The sequence below is a fragment of the Oryzias latipes genome, chromosome 5 (assembly GCF_053564925.1).
Source record: "Oryzias latipes strain Hd-rR chromosome 5, Olatipes_Hd-rR_3.1".
Lineage (NCBI taxonomy): Eukaryota > Metazoa > Chordata > Actinopteri > Beloniformes > Adrianichthyidae > Oryzias > Oryzias latipes.
The window spans coordinates 6,200,142-6,218,671 of NC_136241.1; the positions used below are offsets into that span (position 1 = coordinate 6,200,142).

Sequence of the window (18,530 nt, forward strand, 5' to 3'; positions counted from 1 at the left end):
AATCCAGATGTTTTTTTGTGTTAAAGCTTCAAGCTTTATTTGATGTACAATTAGTGGCTTAAAAAAACTTTAAACTATGTTTGTTACAATAAATACATAATCAGATGTTTAGCCAATTTATAGACACTAACACCCTCTTTTAAATAAAGGATTACCGGTATTTAAAGTCCCACTCTGATCCTCTGTGGATCTACTGTATATTCAAGGTTCCCAGTGGTCTTTTAGTTATGATTATGCAGTTTTTAGCCAAAATAAAACAAAATCAGTGTTGTTTTTTCAGACGGATTCTACAGAGCGGCAGTAGTTCATCAGAAAATTGCTTTAGAGTTGTTTGCGGAACAACCTTCCATGTTTACACTCTCTCCCCATAGCTTACAGCCCCATCCTAACATTAGCGGTGCAACGAAAAAGGCGAGCAATATCGGATCTGTCCAGTTTGGATCCAGATTCCAAAGACCTTCAGTTGGTTTGGGACTGGCACATGAGAAAAAACATCAGACTGGGTTTTTAACAGTCTAACACATATTAGGTTTACAATCCTGACGACAAAAAAGGTAAATTGAGTTTAAAAAAACAAACAGTAAAATAGCAGTGTATGATGACAAAACCACTTTAGCTGGAGGAAAAACCTCAATATTCCAACCAGATGAAGAAAAATATATTTTTTATTTTTTATTCCATGATGGAGAATGACATCTACAGAGCAAACTGGAACAGTGCACCCCAACATCGTTTCTGTCTGACCAGCCTAATGTCATCTGAAATGGCTCTTTTGTACATTTGAATGAGAACAACTTTAGGGTCTGTAATTTGGTATTTCATCCGGTGATTAAAGCAGTTTCCACAAACTATCCCCAACCTTTTGTAGCAAGAGAGGTCAATGTTCTTGCTATATTTGTAAGTCTAAAACCTAAAATTCTGTTTTGGCCAAAAAAAAAAAATCCAGAAACACAAGACAGTGCTCTGAACCTTTTTTCTTCAATGATTTGTGATCTTCACTGGTGTCCATGGATTACATGAAATCCTCTCCACCATGACACCAATGAAGTCATGGTCCAGACAGAGGAATGAGACGGCAGGAAAACCCCACCAGGATGCAGCAGTTTGGGCTCAGAGCAGAGAAGCATGTGCTGTGGATGGACCCAAGGGAGACTGTTTGGAGATTCCTCAGTGTGTGTGCCGGCCTCAGAGGTGACCCGAGAGAGGAGCCTTCTTCTTCACGTACTGTCGCAGGTACTGGATCGCCGACAAAGCACTCACGTTCGCTAAAAGAGCTGCAAAGTGCATCGCATATGAATGATTCTGTCCCTAATGTCAGCATCTCAACTTCAAGTTTCTCCAAAGGTTTAGGCTCTTGGAGTGACAACATCAACAATATGTCAGATGAAATGTAAACCTTCGTTTCTGCCAGCTGAGCACTTTTAGAAAGTGTCAAATAAATGTCAGGACAAAAAAAGAAAAGTAAAGAGAGACATTTTCCAACACCTGTTTTCATGGCTTTTTATGCCGTTCACTGACAGAATGATGTAAAAAAAAAAAAAAAAAAGGTTTAATACCTGCTTTCCAGGCATCAGCAGCATCTGGATCCGAGGATTTTAGTACCCAGGAGGCGAAAGCAATGCAGACTAAACACATGTCTGACTGCTTTACTGAAGAGAAAATCCCATGTTGCTCTACAAGACAAAAAAAAGTCAAAGAAAGATGAAAACAATAGAATTCTACAACTTTTGGTTTGATACGTTTCCTTTGCAGGTGAAATGTCCTAAATGTTGGGCGGAAAACCCTTTATGGTGGAACTTTCTTAGGCCAAACTTTGGAGGGGACGTTAGTAAAAACATCACCTCCGGCTGAAGCTAGAATTTCACCCTCCTACTTCTAGATATCAATGCCAACCACCCAAAAAAGTATCAGTATTTAAAATTTAAATACTTTACGCGTTCTGTACGTAAAGCTCAAACAAGGTCATAAAAAAATGCACCAGTTTTGAATGCAGAAGCCGGATCTCTGCATTTCCACACGTTTACATTAACTTTCCTTTGGAAGTGGCCGCTTGAACGCGCTTTGCAGAGGGCGATGTGAACGCCGCTCACACTCACTTGTTGTCCAAAAGGTTTGCGTGACCTTCTGCGACTCCTCATCTCCTCTGAACGCCTCAGGAGAAGCTGGGAAGGCTCCTCCGCCTCCGGGTGCCACGGCTGGAAAGCTCCATACTCCGGATCTTCCGCTCCAGATGCTGCCTTTGTCCAGGAAGCCAATCATCCGCAGTGACTGGAAACTCCTCCACCAGCAGGATCCACCCACGGCTGCTGCTGAGGCTCCATGAGGACCAGCTTGGAGGACAGAATACGATGCTGTGCTGATCGGAGAGCCTTTCTCCAGCTCCTCATCGTCTGAATTCATGGGAGCAAAGGACTGTTTTGGGAATGTGAGGTGTCTGACTGTGGAGAAAATAGGGATGGGCTTTTCCCTACAACCCTGGACAGGAATTTGGGGTAAATGCTCCATAAAGGCACTGCAAGTGCAGCAGAAGGCAGGAATCACGGATATGTCCTCTGGGTCATAAAGCTGGACCTTCGCTTCAGTGTCTGTGAAAAAGTACTGAAACGTCTCTGAGAAAGACATCTGGTGATGGATTGGCGGTACATCCATGCAGAACAGAGGAGAACAAACGGGTGTTTCCAGGCTATTCACTATAAAGTCCTTGTTTTCCTCAAAATTCTGAAATGTGCAGAGAGATAGACTGCCACCATTATTATCCAGTAAGGACAGCAAAGGTGAGGCCTCTTCTACAAGGCTGCTTATGTTGAAGAAAGATTTGCTTTTTTTCATCTGTTGTGGCCCCATGAAGAAAGTTTGAGGTTCCTGAGAGTCCAAATGTTGTCCTGGTACCTCCTCCAGAGGAACGGGTGTAGCTCCTCCTTCAGAGTTTGTATCGTCGCCAGAAACAAAACAGCTTTGCTGCGTTTCACTGTCAGAATCAGAGCTCACGTTCCTTCCCGCACCAATATGCTGCCAATATTCCTCCTCAAAATCCGAGGTGGAGAACTCACAACCTGCCTGCTCCGGTTTGGATTCATCCGACTGTGTGAAGTAGTCAGAGTCTGCTGTGTCACCTGCATCCGTGACATCGTCTCCATGTGGCACCTCCGGATCCTGTCTGGGGGCCCTGCTTGCTCCCATCCTAAGGTGTAAAATATCGTTGATCGTGAGTTTTTCCATGTGGTCCCAGAAAGTGGAGATGGCGTACACGGGCCGAGTGTTGCCCTCAGCTCTGGCGTGCCTTTCAGGGCTGTCAGGAGCTGGGGCCGAGACCTGAGCGGGGTCAAGTCTGTCCCCCTGTGGAGCAGCCTGAAGGCTTTCTGTTGGAGTTTGTGTTCCCGAATGTCTGTTATTGGTGCGTGCGGCATCTTCACCTCTACCATCTGAGGTTTCCTGAGCTGCAGATGAGCATGCGAGGGGGGTGTCAGCGCCGGCCGTTGAGGTGCTGGACAGAGTTCTATCAGAACTGTGCATTTGTCCTCCATTAGTTTGGTCAGAGTTGTTAGTGGAGCTGGGCTCAAGCCCATCACCTGGGAGCAGTAATGAGCTTTGAAAGAGCTGGTTTTCCATGAAAAGGTCGTGAAGAGAAGAATCCTCCGCTGATTGAGCAGCTTCAGAGCTGTGACTGGAGAAGTCCTCAGACTCGTGACAGAGTTTGTCCTCCATCGGTGTCCATGCTGTGGGGCCGGGCCTGCATGTATTGGTGGTTTCCTCCTGAAATACAGCCCGTTTTTCTACTAAACTTACAGTTTGTTTGTTTCCTAAACTTTGGCTTGGTTTTAACTCTGTGTCCTTTATTACATTTGACTCCGTTTTCGTTTTCTCCTTGTCTACGTCGCTTCCCGACGATGTCAGAGGACTTCCCTCATTAGTGCTTTTTTGTTGGCGTTTTTTTTTCAAAGTACTCGAATGCCCTCGCTGCCTCCAGGGTTTCTCGTTCACTGTCACAAACCACCGATCCTTCTCTACTTTCACCTCCATCATCCCTGTAGTGCCTGGCTCATTGACATTCTGCAAGTCTTGATTACAAGGAGTTGGATCAAGTTCCCTTGGGGAGTTCTGGTCACTCTTTGTTTGCAAATATTTATCCTTTCCAGCTCCTGAACTCTGATTATTGATGAAGTCAGCCTGCAGGGCTCCCGTTCCTGTCTTTATAGTTCCCTGTGAGTCCGTCTCCTCTGCGCTGAAGGCATCTCCTCCAGGACGCCAGCCACAGGTTTCCACCAGTTTCACGCGTGTTGCAACATCCAGCACACATCCACTTTTGTCAGGCTGCTCTGAAACTGTCCCCTCTGTGGTGTTGCTTTCCCTTCCATCACAGTTTGCATCAGGGCCTCTTTGTGTTAGCTGCTGCACAACTGAAGTGGAGTTTCCTGAATGCTCTGCATCGCTGAGGCTGCAGTCGTCAGGGTAGGCCAGCGACGGCTGCAGCAGATCGCACTCCTCGCTCTCGTCACAGAAGGTGCTCCAGTCATTCTCAGCAATGTGAATGCTGTGATCTAAGTCATCCATTATCACATGTTCTCCTGTGTGAAATAAACACAGAATCGTCATTTTCTGCATGAACAATAGATCCTATATGTTTACCTCTGAAAGGTCAAAGTCAGAGCAACGTAAAAACTACAAAGCAACTCAAGAGCGCCTCAGTCACAAGCAGGAGCCCAGAATATCCAGCAACCTTGCTCCTGAACTGAAGGTCATGTAATTGGACTTTCCAGAACACATCAGTTCATGGTAATGAAAACACTCACAAAGCTGTGGTTTTTCTAATTCACAAAACCAAGATCCCTTTTTATTCAGTCTAAGCAGATCCCATTAAGATGTTTTCTGACAATATTTTAAAAATACCTGCTCTATAGTCCCATAACGTCACACATGAGGCACATTAGGCTTTAAGGATCCAAGAAATATGAGGAAAAAGAATTGTTTCAGATGTGGTTTTGGTTTGTCCCCCTGAAAACTGACCACTGCTATAAAAACATGAGTCACATAAATGTTAACGGTACATCTTTTTATTTGAATGGTAAAAACCCAGATACTATTTGCATTTCCAGAGAAAATTTTATCAAATACAATTTCTTTTCTCGCTTTCTTTTTATTCTAACACCAAAACGAGTACAGGCAAACATCAAGGCTACGTGAACAAGAAAAGCAAAATTATTTCATGAACATCCAAAATATGTGTCTTTTAATGTGGAATAATTATCAGACTGTCCAAAATAGCTTTGCTTTGATGAAATTCTCATCAGGAAAACTTTTTTTGGTTTCTTAATGTAATGGTGAAGTGGCGCTTACCAGCTGCAGACACACAGTTCCCCCGGCCTCAAAGCGTCTGTTTTCCTGCAGGGGCATGTCAGCGTCGATGTCCTTCTGCCCTTGCATGTGGCAGACGAGGCTGTTATAAATAGTTTACCCTGTCACACGTGACGTCCTTCACTTTCAGAGGGCTGACATTTCACTTTCCCAAAATAAAGAATCAACAAACACAGATATGATCTTTATATAATTGAAAAGTGTACATCATATCAAAAATGTTGTGCAGTATTCTGTCCCGCAGCAGTGCTGGGCTGCAAACACCAGAATGTTGTTACAAGTTTTCTTTCTTCCTGCACCTCTGAGTGAAAATCTGACCCCCCCCCACCCCCCACCCACAAACTTAACAATATTTTCACACATCTAGTACCCGGTGAAAATGAAGTTTTGGCACAGTCAAGCAGGACTTTGTGTGCCTGAATGTGTTATTGGTGCGTGCAGCATCTTCACCTGCGATTTCTGAGGTTTTCTGAGCAGTGTGTGTGGTGGGGGGGGCATCAGGTACTAATACTACAATTAGTTTGACTATAACGTAAAAGTGCCCTAGTGCCATCCATCACAGCGGACACACATGTAATGTGACGGGATTTAATAAAATTAAACACTCAGTTTGCAAATTCAGTATATATTTTTGACCTAAATATTTATTTTCTAAACTAAAAATTTGAGTTTTGTAAATATGTCTATTTGCTAAAGTAATATTTGTGTTCGAATTGAATATCTAACTTATAAAACAAAATATTTAGTTTGCAAACACATGTGACCTTATGGTGTGGTAGTAGCTTCGATATGGAAAAACAACAGTGGGGGGAACTTTATGGAACTAAAATGGGAATAGATTTACCAGAAAATTCTTGTTTACTTGTTTATTTAAACCAATTTTTAATTTACACGTGTTTATCTTGTAAGAAACACATGGAATCTCAAAAACTTGTGGTCACACTGGTTGATTTTTTGGCTAAAAATGTCCTGGATTGATTTTAGGTCAGTAAATCGGATCTTTCAACATGAAAATTAGCTGCGTTTTCATGGACAAAAGTAATTGGAATAAACGCCCAATCAGAATAAAATTGCGTAACGTAAACACGCCGTTCGTAATCCTCTGCCGAATACTCAGACTCACTCAAATTTCCTTCCGACAGGTCAGAGATAGGTGGGTTATTTCGATTGTTGATCCGACCATGGTGCATTTGAACAGTTTATTCAGGGCTGCAGTTTAGCTCAGGCTGTAAAGCAGGTCGTCCAACAATCAAAGGTTGGCAGATCAATTCCCTTTCTCCCCAGCCACCTGTCGCCCCCTGAGCGCAGCCAGTCTACAACATGCACACACACACACACATACATACATATATATATTAAAACGCCCCTCTCACACCTTAGACATTTAGGGCCCCTTGGTGGGGAGGGTGAGGGGACATCACTGTGAGTAATCAGGAGATGTCCCCTTAGTGCCCTACCCGCCAATTTTAACTGCACCCCCCTTAGTACACACACCCCTCCCCCTTCAATATATACATTCCAACATAAACACACACACATGCACACACACACCCTCTCAAACACACATACACACACACACATTTTGCAAGGAAGGTGGGACCTAGGACCAAACGGCGGCCGTGTCCCCTGGGTGCCGGCTTCCTGGGCCCGGCGGTGCTCTCTCCACCCGGTGGGGGGGTTCACATTGCACCTGGGCCGGGGGTGTTCGGGTCCCTGGGGGGTGGGTCCTGGTCCTTGCCCCTGAGCGCTGGGCCCAGCCAAATTTCCAACTGTGGCCGAGCCTGGTCGGGCCATATTTACAACACCCCTTGTGGGCCCCCTTTTTTCCCCGGGGTTCCCCCCTCCTGAACAAACAAAAAAAACAATATCGTCACTCAAAGTCAGCAAAAGGAAAGGACTTTATGTATGTAATCATGCTTATTTTCACATACTGGCATTTTCAACACCTGTATGACAACAAAACAGACGCCGGGTTTTGTATGTGATAAAAATGGCTTTTTACCCCAATCTTGAGAAATGACAAAATTGCGTAGATGACGTGCTACCTTTAAAACCTGTGTAAAAACAGCGTTTGTGATGGCCAAATTGCTGATCTTTATGGCATTTTTCCTGATAAACGATTCCTTTTGCTTGCCGTACCATGGTGTTGCAATGGGGAGATTCAGTTACATGAAATATTGGGGGAACGCTTTTAAGCCTTTGAACTATTGATGGTTTTTCCCTAATGACAGTTTCAGTTTGATGAAATTATAGATTTATAATGGATTATAATAGATTTTGGGACTTTTTTAAAAATTCTAACGGTGCTTTGTAATAAATGTTCGTTTTCTTTCAGTAGAAATCTAATCTCTGAGGGATTGTGGGAACTGAATGGCTTGGAGCTGGAAGTCTGACAGCATAACAAACCATGTTTTTCTTTTTCTTTTGCAGCCCTTCTGCAATTAAATTTACTTTGTAATGGCTTTCTTTACCCAAGAATTCCCTAACAAAGCTGCTTTATGACCAGGATCTGTAGATGTAAATGTTTTAGAAGCCTTTGACACTTTGAGGGATTCTCAGAACTCCCTCCTGCGATTGAAGCCTTTGAATGCTTTTCCTCCTCTTGTACAGACCAGAGCTTACAAGTGATGCCTATAATCTCATGAAAATCTCTGGACCACAGTGGTTGACGCAGCAGGCTGGGCTTGTTTGTTTCTCAGGTCTCTGAGGCTCCAGAGCAGCTTCACTAATTTTTATTGATTTATTTTTAGCTGAGAAAAAGGACAGATGGAGATAAATCTGCGAGGAAGCCCAGCTTTGATGCCTGATCTCCAGAGGAAACTACAAAATTGAAGCATCACCAAGGACAGCTTCACCAGCATGTGGCCAACTTACATGGCAGGCGGTGTTTCTGTGTTCAGATTTGTAGTAATGTGGGAAAAAAGAGTGAAGTTACAAAATGATATCAGTTTAAAATAATTTAATGTGAAAAACTCAAAAAATCCCTGATCCTTTGAAATCCTCTGTCGTCACCTGCACCAGCGTGTTTCTGACAGCAGGGGGTGCTGCTGTATCCGGACCAGATTGTTTGAACCCGCCCCCCTCCTGTTTTATTTTCCACATTCATTATATTTTCCCTTTCTCCCACATTAGCACAGATCCTGATGATCCAGAGGGATCGTGGGATCCACAGGAACCTGGTTCAGGTCAGAACCAGAGCGGAGCCTCTGTGCTGCACACAGATTTGTCCCTCCAGGATTTCATGCAGAACGTTATGATTTGTGACGAAAAGTTGCAATAAAAGTTTGGATATTTTTCAGTGATAATTTTCAACTGATGGCAGTAGGAGGATGCACAGATTTAGCATTTGTTTTTCAGATTATTGAAAGTACTTTGATGTAACCCAACAGGAAATGCACAGCACCGATGAAACGCCTTAGTTAACAGTGCGTTTTGCTTAATTTCTTTTTTTATTTATTCATCTTTAGTTTTAACTTGTTCTTTCCAACAACTGAGCAAACAGACGAGAGCTGAAGCCCGTTTGTGTTGGCGTTGTGCATTTTGGTTTATTTCTATATAAAATAAACTTTTTTTTTTGCCATGTAGACATGTTTGTGCCAGAAAAACCCTAAAACCTTTAAACTTAAATAATTGAAATTTGAATTCAATTACCTTAATTGAATTTAAAAGCAGCGTTTTTCGTAGATTGTACCATTACATGAATATAACCAACTAATGTTGAAAAGTTAAACTTTCCCTATAAAAAAATAAGTGTTAAGATTTAATCAATGATTCAATTTATATCATAATTTGTGGCTGACTATCCGATTCATAGTCAATATTCAATATCCAGTTAAATCTGATTCACTATCTTAAGGCTGATCCAGATCATCTTTATCCAAACTTCCAGCAGTGAGAAATTCCTGCTACTGAACAGTGAAGTTTTCCAGATTTCTTCCAGATCATCAAGTGTAAATGAAATTTGTGTCAAAACAAACAAGTAAACTGGAATGAATGGTAAATCCATTCACATTTTAGTTTCCTAAAGTTCAGCCCACTGTTGTTTTTCCACATCCAAAGAATCCAAAGAGAATGGTAAATGGTGTATACTTATATAGCGCTTTCTACCCTCTTTCCAAAGGCCCAAAGCGCTTTACAGTCACAGTCCCATTCACCCAGCCACACACTCATTCACACACCGATGGCGGCTCCACTGCCGCCAACCTCCCACCAGAGGCAAGGTGGGGTTCAGTGTCTTGCCCAAGGACACTTCGACACAAGAGAACATTCTTAGAACATTCTAGCACACTGGATGGTCACATGACTTGCTAAATTCAAAGTCTGTCCACACATTGGACTGGAATGATGGACTGATCTGTGTTTGATGATGTCATGTGTGTCCGCTGTGATGCACTTGATCGTTATGTTAAAATAAACCTATTGTGTCTCAATCCAAAAGATATTTTTTCAAAATTGCTGTAAATCTTGTGCTATCTTAGATGACCCCCCCCTTACATTGATGTGTTCCCCCTACCATGACAAAGGTGGATAAAGGTGGAAAGATTTCTTGTAATCCATGGACACCAGTGAAGATCACAAATCATTGAAGAAAAAAGGTTTAGCGCACTTTCTAGTGGGTCTAGATGACCCAACTCCCAATGTTAATACCACAAGGGTTTCCATTGGGAGTTGGGTCATCTAGACCCACTAGACAGTGCTCTGAACCTTTTTTCTTCAATGATTTGTGATCTTCACTGGTGTCCATGGATTACATGAAATCCTCTCCACCTTTTTCATGATAGGGAGAACACGTCAAAGTAAGGGTGGGGTTAGAGGATAGCACAAGGGTTAAGAATGAGGATTTATAAACCTAAAAAATCCAACTAATTTAAGATATTCAACTGAAATGTCATATTTGATATTCAAAGTGCCAAAAAAAATCGGAGCTCTGGACGTGACACTGAAAAATAAATAAATGACTTGTTCCCTCAAATAAGTAGAACAATTCAGCTTTTCAGGCTCACAAAATGCTGAATTGTTTACACAAAATGAGGGACAAGTCATTTATTTTTTAGTGTCGCGTCAGGGGCGCCGTAAAAAATGATGCATCCTTCATAAGATTGCAGATTTAAAAAAAACAACCTTTAGCTGACTTTGCAAAGGAGCTTTATTTCTGTAATTAAAACATGACTTAAGAACTTTCTTGCCTCGCATCAGAATATGTGCTTCAATACAAAAACTAGTCATTCATGTAAGAAGAAAAAAAAGTGTAAAACATTAAAACATCAGATAATGAGGGAATGACACTTTCTGCTTTCTACTTCACTTCTAATTACTGTAAAAACAGGATTTTCTTTACAGAAGACTAAAACAAACTGACACATAAGCACAATATTTATAAATACACCCAAAAAGAAAGGACTAGTCCCAAACCTATGAGGCTTAGACGCTTTAAAGCTCCTAATGGCACATCGCCACGACTTCTGTCTTTAGTTTGGCAACGCTCTTATTTTGAAAAGGGTCATTCATGGCTACAAGATATTCCCAGAATGTCTTCAATAGTGTTCTTGCTGGAGTGGTCAGCTAAAGTGCACGAGAAATTGCAGATTTTCTTAGAACATCTGACAACAGTTTGGCGGGATGACGGATATTCCTGGAGAAAAATATACATTTCTATACATATGGCTAAAAAGACACTTTCCACTGTGGAGTTTATGACACTTGTGTGGTTTGTTCAACAGACCAAATACATTCATCTTAGTTTCCAGAACAATAAATAAAAACATCTGTTCATCGACACAGTGCATTAATAACTCCGCGTGGTTAACTCTGACGGCGGATTTAGCAGAACCTCAGCGCACAGATAAAGGAGCACAACAGAAAGAAAGTCCAGATAAGCGACAAAAACCTCCTTCAGATACGACAGCAGCGACATAAAATGCTGCTGTTGAGTTTACCTGGATTTGTCGTCTTTTTTCTGTTAAAAATGCGATTGTTGCCGAGCAGCTCCTAAACCTTCCTTTTGGGACTCGGTCAGTTAGAGAGAAAAGAAAAGAAGCCTCCACTTCAGTCAAACCAAAGTCAAAAAGCATTTTAACCAAGAATGGAGGAGCTGCAGTGGTTGGTTTTCATGGGTTTTCTCCTCACTGCTGAGAGGAAAAGCTGCCAGTTGTCTTGCTGCTGAGCTTAAAAACCAAAAGCACAGACGTGGATGCAGCAGCTCAGCTTGAGCCATGGGGTGAGCCTCCCGTCCTTCATTCTCATTCAAACCTAAGCGTCCTTTCCCGCGTCTCCTTCTACACGTTGTGAACTCTGGTGGCGGCGGCTGTGGCAGAGCGGTCCAGCGTTGAAGCCGCAGAGGACCGCTCCCTCCGAACATATCTCGGCTTACGCACTGCAAAGGATAGAGAGCAAAAGTTAGACGACGGCAGACAAGAAGTGCAAAGATCGGAGCTTTCCGTTTACGGGGGTTTTTTTATGTCTCGTCATTTGCAGGCCTGTTGCTACCGCCACAAACCTGAACGCCACAAACCCTCCAATCTCAGAGACTTGAATCCACGGGTGTCAACCTCTGAGTCTCCAGGCCGTTTGGCAGTTTGGTTGGAATGCATGTTGGACAGCGGCCATCGAGGCCTGGATTCTGACACCCCCGCTAAACTAGAACCTGTTCAGCAGGATCACAAAGTAAAAGTCTACAGAGAATTCTTACCTGATGAAGAGGGAATCATGACAGCCTTTAGGAAAAACACACAGAAAGATAAGATGAAAAACATTGAGCCTTTGATGGTTTAAATGTTTTTTTTTAAATTTGTTTAGCTTCAAACCAACTTACAGTTTCACTTGGTTGAAAAATGAACGCTGAAAGAAAAAAAAACCGAAATGAAAATTATTTAGTATTGCTCCCTAGCAAGGCAGCCATATTTTTCAAAGTTTTTCTTAAGATACTTCACAAAAAACATTCAGAAAGAATATGCACATTTTGCTTAAAACCCAGATTGACACAATGATCTAAAGGTGCTGACGGGGTCATCTGAAGCTACGTTAACTCCGCCCACTATGTCAACGTGCATTAATGCGCTTTCAGGCTGCCACTTTCAAAACGCTCACATTCATGCGTCGCAACGCAAGTTTTTACAACGCTTTTCCGCCTCAACACACAAACCGCGTGGCCAATGAACACGGGATGCAGGTCCAACTTTGACCAATCAGGGACTCTCATTTAGTAGTGACGTATGGATGACGCCTCCTTTTAATTCACAGAAGAGCCAACCGTTTGAAAATGGATCACGGAGAATAAAAATAATTGTGTTTTGGACTCGGCCGGAATTCTATGACACCAAGTCTATCGTGTATCGGAATAGAGCTGTGAAAGAAAAAGCCTAGAGTGACATACACAAGATTTGCACCACTCTGACATGTTGCACCAAGCCTCTTCTAACTAAAGGTGGCAGACATGCGCTAGTAAAGAGTAGAAGAAGAAACAAAAAAAGCAGAAGCTTCTCCGTTTTGGTACAGAGTGAACACCATGGGCTAAACGCACACGTTTTAAGAACCTGCATTTGGACAGGTAACGTGAGACGTTCAAGAACACTCTAAATACAGAACCTGCATTTAAAGTGTTCTACGCAGCTTCAGTGCGGAACAGAAACCAAGCAAACGGTCCTGAAATAATAAAACACTTTGCAAAAAAAAAAAAAGGTTGGCAGCAGAAATATCCAAAATCAAGTTTTTGAATTAAATGACAAGGAAAGAAAAAAAAAATACGGGCCAGAACCAAACGATGTGTCAATGCCACGAAGATTAGCTGAAAAAAATGAAGACGATAACATCTGGGTCGGGTTTGAACCCGGTGTTTGTGCAGCCGGCTGCCTCACACAGCACAACAAGTCGATTTTTCCCATGTCCCAGCGCTGGATGTGAGGAGCGGGAAGCAGCCTTACCCTTGTTCCGCCGGTAGAAGATGTTTGGGAGTCGACTGGAGCGCTTGAGGTAGAAGAATAAGGCCACAGAGAGAATGAGGAACAAACTGATCAACAGGGTTCCTAGAAGAAGAGATGCGGCCACACCGGGTCCTCCTGTGCAGAAACGGCTAAATCAACAGTTGAAACTTCCACAGTTACAGCAAAAGACAAACTTTTCTACGAGCTAAAGATCTAAGATGATTAGGCCTGCTAAATATATACCGCAAATTTATCGTTATCGCAATATCCAGCTCTGCAATAGGCATATCGCAAAAGACGGCGAATATCGCAATAAATCGTAAACCCAAAATGTGTTAAAACAATCTTATGGAAGCTTGATGCTTTTAACGAATCAAATAAATCCCTTTATGCTTTCACCAATCAGATGGACGCCTTCCCACTGTTGACCAATCAGATGGACGCCTTCCCATTGTTTACCAATCAGATGGAGGTCTATTATGTGAGATGTTTGTCACCTTTGTCGATGAGGGTCATTTGGAGTGTAATTTTAAACTGTTGCAATGAAATGGGAATGATGTTTTTGGCATTTTTCTATTTTTTTATAGACCACAAATCACATCGTTATCGCAATATTAATCTCTAATATCGCATATCGTAAGTTTTCCTCATATCGTGCAGCCCTTAAGATGATCATAATATACTGTTTCCTTGTTTATCGCGGGGGTTATGTTCTAAAAATAACACGCCGCAGCCTAAATCCACAAAGTAGGATTATAGTCGTTTCTTTCTACTCTTTCCTCAGACAGACATGAACATTTTCACTCTTTCCTCTCGTCTTTAAACTCTCAAAGTTCAAACCCTCAAAGAAAAATATGTCTTAGTTTTATGGAATGAAAACAGAGATCTGATCGCCAGTGAAGATTTCTGCAGATTTGGCAAACTGAACGCATGCTGAACCAGAGGCACGGCACGGAGGAGACTGATTGACAGGCTCTGCAGCCAATCAGGATGCAGAACACAGTCCACTGTAGGAAAAAAAACACAACAAAAACAATAGCATGCAAAACTGCACTGATGGCGATATGGCGAGGGAATGCCGTCCTTTAGGTCTACACTACAACCCGGAGGTGATGGAGCTTTGATGGACCCTTTACTCACCAATTTTAGGAATGACAGTAGTTACTGTTGTGTGATTTCTGCGTTCCACCGTGTAGTCTGAAGAGGACAAAACAACGGCACGTTAGAACCCGGTTTCAGCGTCTCTGCTCAGAGTAGAAAACCACAGGAAGGGTTTTTACTGTAGGTGCAGACTGTGACGTTCTCCAGGAACGCAGCAGCCGAGTCGCAGGAAATGCAGACGGTGTTGCTGTTCTCCAGAACACGAAAGAAACACCCTGAAGGAGAATTCAAGAGCAGATTCACACATTTCATCCTCTCTCTGCATCCACGTCCAAATCCAAACGACGGAAAACCCTGCTGAGATCAAACTTTCTAACATCGGACCATTTCTGGAAGCTCCAAATCAAGGCCAGAGAGCCAACCACTACACCATCATGCACCCCCACTGTAAAAACATTAAGAGTCATAAATATACCATTACTGTGTCTGAATTCCCACCCTAACCCCTAAATACTAAAAAATGATAAAGTGTGGCACTATGTAGTGCCCTGGATTTTAAAAGCGTTGATGGTTTATTAAAAAAATACATTTGAATAAATTTTCTTTAAAAAAATTGTTCCCACGAAATGCATTATGGTCTATATTCGCTAATCTAGTGAGCAATGATGCACACTGGTTTTTCACAGAGACTTCTGGGAAATTTCTAGGGCACTGAATTTGGACAGCACTACAAAATGGTGAACGCACTATATAGGGCACTATGTAGTGCACTACCTGAGGTTGTGTCCAAATTCCTTCCCTACTCACAGTAGCCACTTCATAGTACAGAGGTTGCGTTTAAAAATGCTTTAGTTTTTCACATTTTTATGCAATCTTTTATTTCAACCCATGGAATAAAAGCTGAAAGTCTGCACTTCAATGGCATCTGAGTTGTTTTAATTCAAATTCACTGTGGTAATGAACAGAAACTAAATTAGAAAGAACGTGTCTCTGTCCAAATATTTATAGTCCTGACTTTATATTAGACTGCACTACTCCAATACCGTTTGATTCTTTCTGGCTTATCTTTGTCTTTACCTTTTCCATTTTTGTTTTATCTTCCTGATTTATATGAATTTATTTGTAGTAATTGTTGCTCAGGCCACTTGGCCATGGCATCCTTTACAAAAAGAGGGATTTAAATCTTGGCGAGACTTCCTGGTTAAACGAAGGAAAAAAACAATCGAATTCAGAGGTTTTCTGCAGCTTGGTCCTCCTCAGTGCAGCTTCAATGCTGAGGTAGATGGTTTGTCAAAGCCGTAGTATGAAATGATGATTCTAAGCTTCAATTCCAACCGGATATTTTAATAAATGAAATGCAGAGAGCTTTAACTGATGTGGCTTAATCTTTGTTGAAAAAAAAACAAACAATCATTGTAGTTTTTTTTAAAAAGACATAAGTTGTGTCAAAATGCCTTCTCTACTGTGTCTCTGTGCAACTATTTATGGTCCTGGCTGTAATTATTTTCTTTCTTTACTTGAGAATGATAATATACAGTAACTATGATCAACTACTTTAGGTTTACTCTGATCTTTAAAATGATATGTTTAAAAGTTTAGTTTAATCACAGTAAAAATACATTTGTGTGTAAAAAAAAAGACACATTACTGCAGGACCATTGTGAGATTTGTGGATATTTGCTGGAGGATGTGAACATTAAAGCTTTAATACTTTTTCCTGCAACCATAAATGATTTGTAGCAAAGAATGTTTTCTAACTACCGGTAGAATAAACATAATTGCAGATAAACTAAACTCAGGAGAAATGATCCAATGCAGAGGTCAGCAGAATACTTGGCTCTTTCCTGGTCCGCTCAGGAAAGCCGTACCTGGTTCACAGTGGGTGTCATTGGAGCAGGAGCTGTTGAGTCGCTGCTTCTCCCCGCAGCACTCCAGCGAGTTGTGATGCAGGGCCTGCAAGCAGACATTTGGGTTGGTACCGCAGAAGGAATGTGGGCTCTTACGCTGGCTAACGTCCACTCTACCTTTGTTACGGGCGTCTCGGGTCTTATGAGGATTACAGTGGCGGCTAAAACCAAGAGGAAGGAGAGAGCCATTCCCAGACCCTTCAAAATAAAGCATAGTTTAAGTTAGACATGAATAGCTCAGCCACAGAACGAGGCATCCAAAAGTCTCCCTTGGTGTCCTGGAGGCTCCTTTCCTTTTATTGCAGCTCTTTGACTTTAAAGAAAAATGCTTTGAGTCACTCATTTGACACAGGATGCATTTATTTTGACGGGAATTTGTATATGCAGCTGTCTAAAGCTAAATAAACTACAAATGTTATGCATATAGAAAAATACCACACTGTCAAGATTCAATTCATTGGTGTAGATATTTAAAAGCTACAGTGTATAAATGTATGTCTTAATGGCCACAAAAACAAAAAAAAAATTTCTGTTAAATTTAACTGCTAAAATGAATTACAGTTTACTACAGTTTATCCACGACTGTACGCTCAGACCACTGACACCCCCCACCTCTTTAAGCCTAACCTTGACCTGAACCCTAAGGTTAACCCTTACCAGAAGCTGGGGAACGCATGGTGCACTGGGGTTCTGTCCTCTATTCCTGATCATTATTTATCATTTAGGTCTCCATCCCTCTGTTTGGTGCAGTGCGAGTCATGTCTTGTCCGTCTGATTCCAGATTCCGTGCCCCTGTACCTGACCGTGTACCTCGTCTCTACTGTGGCTCCTAAATTTGGCTGTGGACCCTGCCTCTGACTCGCCTCGGGCCCCCAGCCGTCCTCCAACTCCATCTGGATAAAGATCATCTACTGGACTATTTAAACATGTGGTTGTAGAGTTAGATTAGCTAATTCCCTCTAAGAGTTCTGGTGCATCGCCTGTCCGTCCTGGGGGAGAATCCTCCTTCATGTGGACAACCCTGAGGTTTCTTTTTTATCCAGAATTCATTTTTCTTTTTAGGAGTCTTTCCTTACCGAGAAGGAGGCTCTAAGGGCAGGGATGCCCCGTTTAGTTTAGTTTAGTTTAGTTTAACCATCAGCTATTGAATTCTATGACTTTATGTTCCTTATGATTCATGTTTATTACACAATTACTGGCATTACTGCCATTGAGACGACTATTGTTGTAAATATGGGGCTATAGAAATAAAGAAGAAAGAGGAAAAAGTCTCCTCCTAATTAACTAAATAATAAACAGCAGCTTTTTTTAATAGGCAGAAAAGCTGCCGTCAGACTGTGATCAGCACAACACAAGCCTGTTGTTAAATTGTTAACTCCACAAGTCTGTTCTGAATGTTTTCTTAAGTTTAAAATTTGTTAAGACACACCTTCTGAAATGTAAACAGGCAAAGTTCAACACAACTTTTATCACCTTTGCTCTGGGAAAGTCAAATTGTGTTCAATGAAGAAGAATCTTCTATTTCATGTAGAGAAATTAGCTCATCATTTAGTGAATCAAAGGCAACCGCCTAGCTAACATCAGTCACGACTAAAAGAAACACGCATGAGCGGAAAATACGACATAAACGCAAATAATAAATCAAATTCAATTCCAATGAATGAATTAGAGAACCACTGTAAAAAACAAAAAAGTTACCTCACTCACAGAGAAAAAAAAAAGTGGCTCCGCTCCTGCCGGGTTCCTGGGTGCGGTCTCGTCACGCAGCAGGTCTTGTCTGCCGTACAGGATTACCTCACAACACTGACATGTTTGTCCGGGTTTGTTATGAACTCACCTCCGTAGTACAGGAACATGCACCGTTTAGCTAGTGCTAGCTTCTTCTCTCGTTGGTTTCCTGCAGCTGATGTTACCTCCGCCGCATTGCCGCCCCCTAGCGGACATATCCGCTCACTACACCGTCCTCACAACCACCCAACATCCTGTCTTTTAAAAGCTTTGAAAGCTTTTAGTTTTTCTTTAGTCCCGATGTTTAAAATGCGTTCAAATGTCATATCATTTATCTATAAATGTTTAACGTCCTTCCTGATATTTTCATGCAAATACCCATCACTTACTCTCAATGAAATTCTCAAATCCTGATGAAAAAATCTTGACAAGGTGATGCTGTAAATCTATCTTACTTCAGCTGAATTGATCCCTATTTTTACTCCATTTTGAAGGGAATGTTGATTCATAGAATCTGTGATTC

At 41.9% G+C, this 18,530-nt stretch overlaps 2 protein-coding genes across 5 annotated transcripts; both read right to left on the bottom strand.

Moving 5' to 3' along the window:
- Positions 1 to 647: 647 nt before the first annotated feature.
- On the bottom strand, positions 648 to 5,473 carry perm1b (PPARGC1 and ESRR induced regulator, muscle 1b). Its single transcript, XM_023954752.2, has 4 exons — positions 5,335 to 5,473; positions 2,097 to 4,565; positions 1,557 to 1,673; positions 648 to 1,274 (listed from the first exon to the last, which is right to left on the bottom strand). Exons 2-4 carry the CDS (start codon positions 4,549 to 4,551, stop codon positions 1,186 to 1,188), a joined length of 2,661 nt encoding a protein of 886 aa, XP_023810520.1. The 5' UTR covers positions 4,552 to 4,565; positions 5,335 to 5,473; the 3' UTR covers positions 648 to 1,185.
- A 5,007-nt stretch (positions 5,474 to 10,480) lies between these two features.
- On the bottom strand, positions 10,481 to 18,317 carry c5h1orf159 (chromosome 5 C1orf159 homolog). Of its 4 annotated transcripts, none has more exons than XM_078946909.1 (9): positions 18,117 to 18,317; positions 16,397 to 16,477; positions 16,241 to 16,325; positions 14,552 to 14,647; positions 14,412 to 14,468; positions 13,272 to 13,406; positions 12,164 to 12,189; positions 12,041 to 12,065; positions 10,481 to 11,725 (listed from the first exon to the last, which is right to left on the bottom strand). In XM_078946909.1, exons 2-9 carry the CDS (start codon positions 16,466 to 16,468, stop codon positions 11,628 to 11,630), a joined length of 594 nt encoding a protein of 197 aa, XP_078803035.1. In that variant the 5' UTR covers positions 16,469 to 16,477; positions 18,117 to 18,317; the 3' UTR covers positions 10,481 to 11,627. The 4 variants fall into 4 exon arrangements, with proteins under 4 accessions (XP_078803035.1, XP_011472995.1, XP_004068621.1 ...); XM_011474693.4 differs by having other exon boundaries at positions 17,987 to 18,178; XM_004068573.4 differs by having other exon boundaries at positions 17,978 to 18,160.
- Between the last annotated feature and the right edge of the window lie 213 nt (positions 18,318 to 18,530).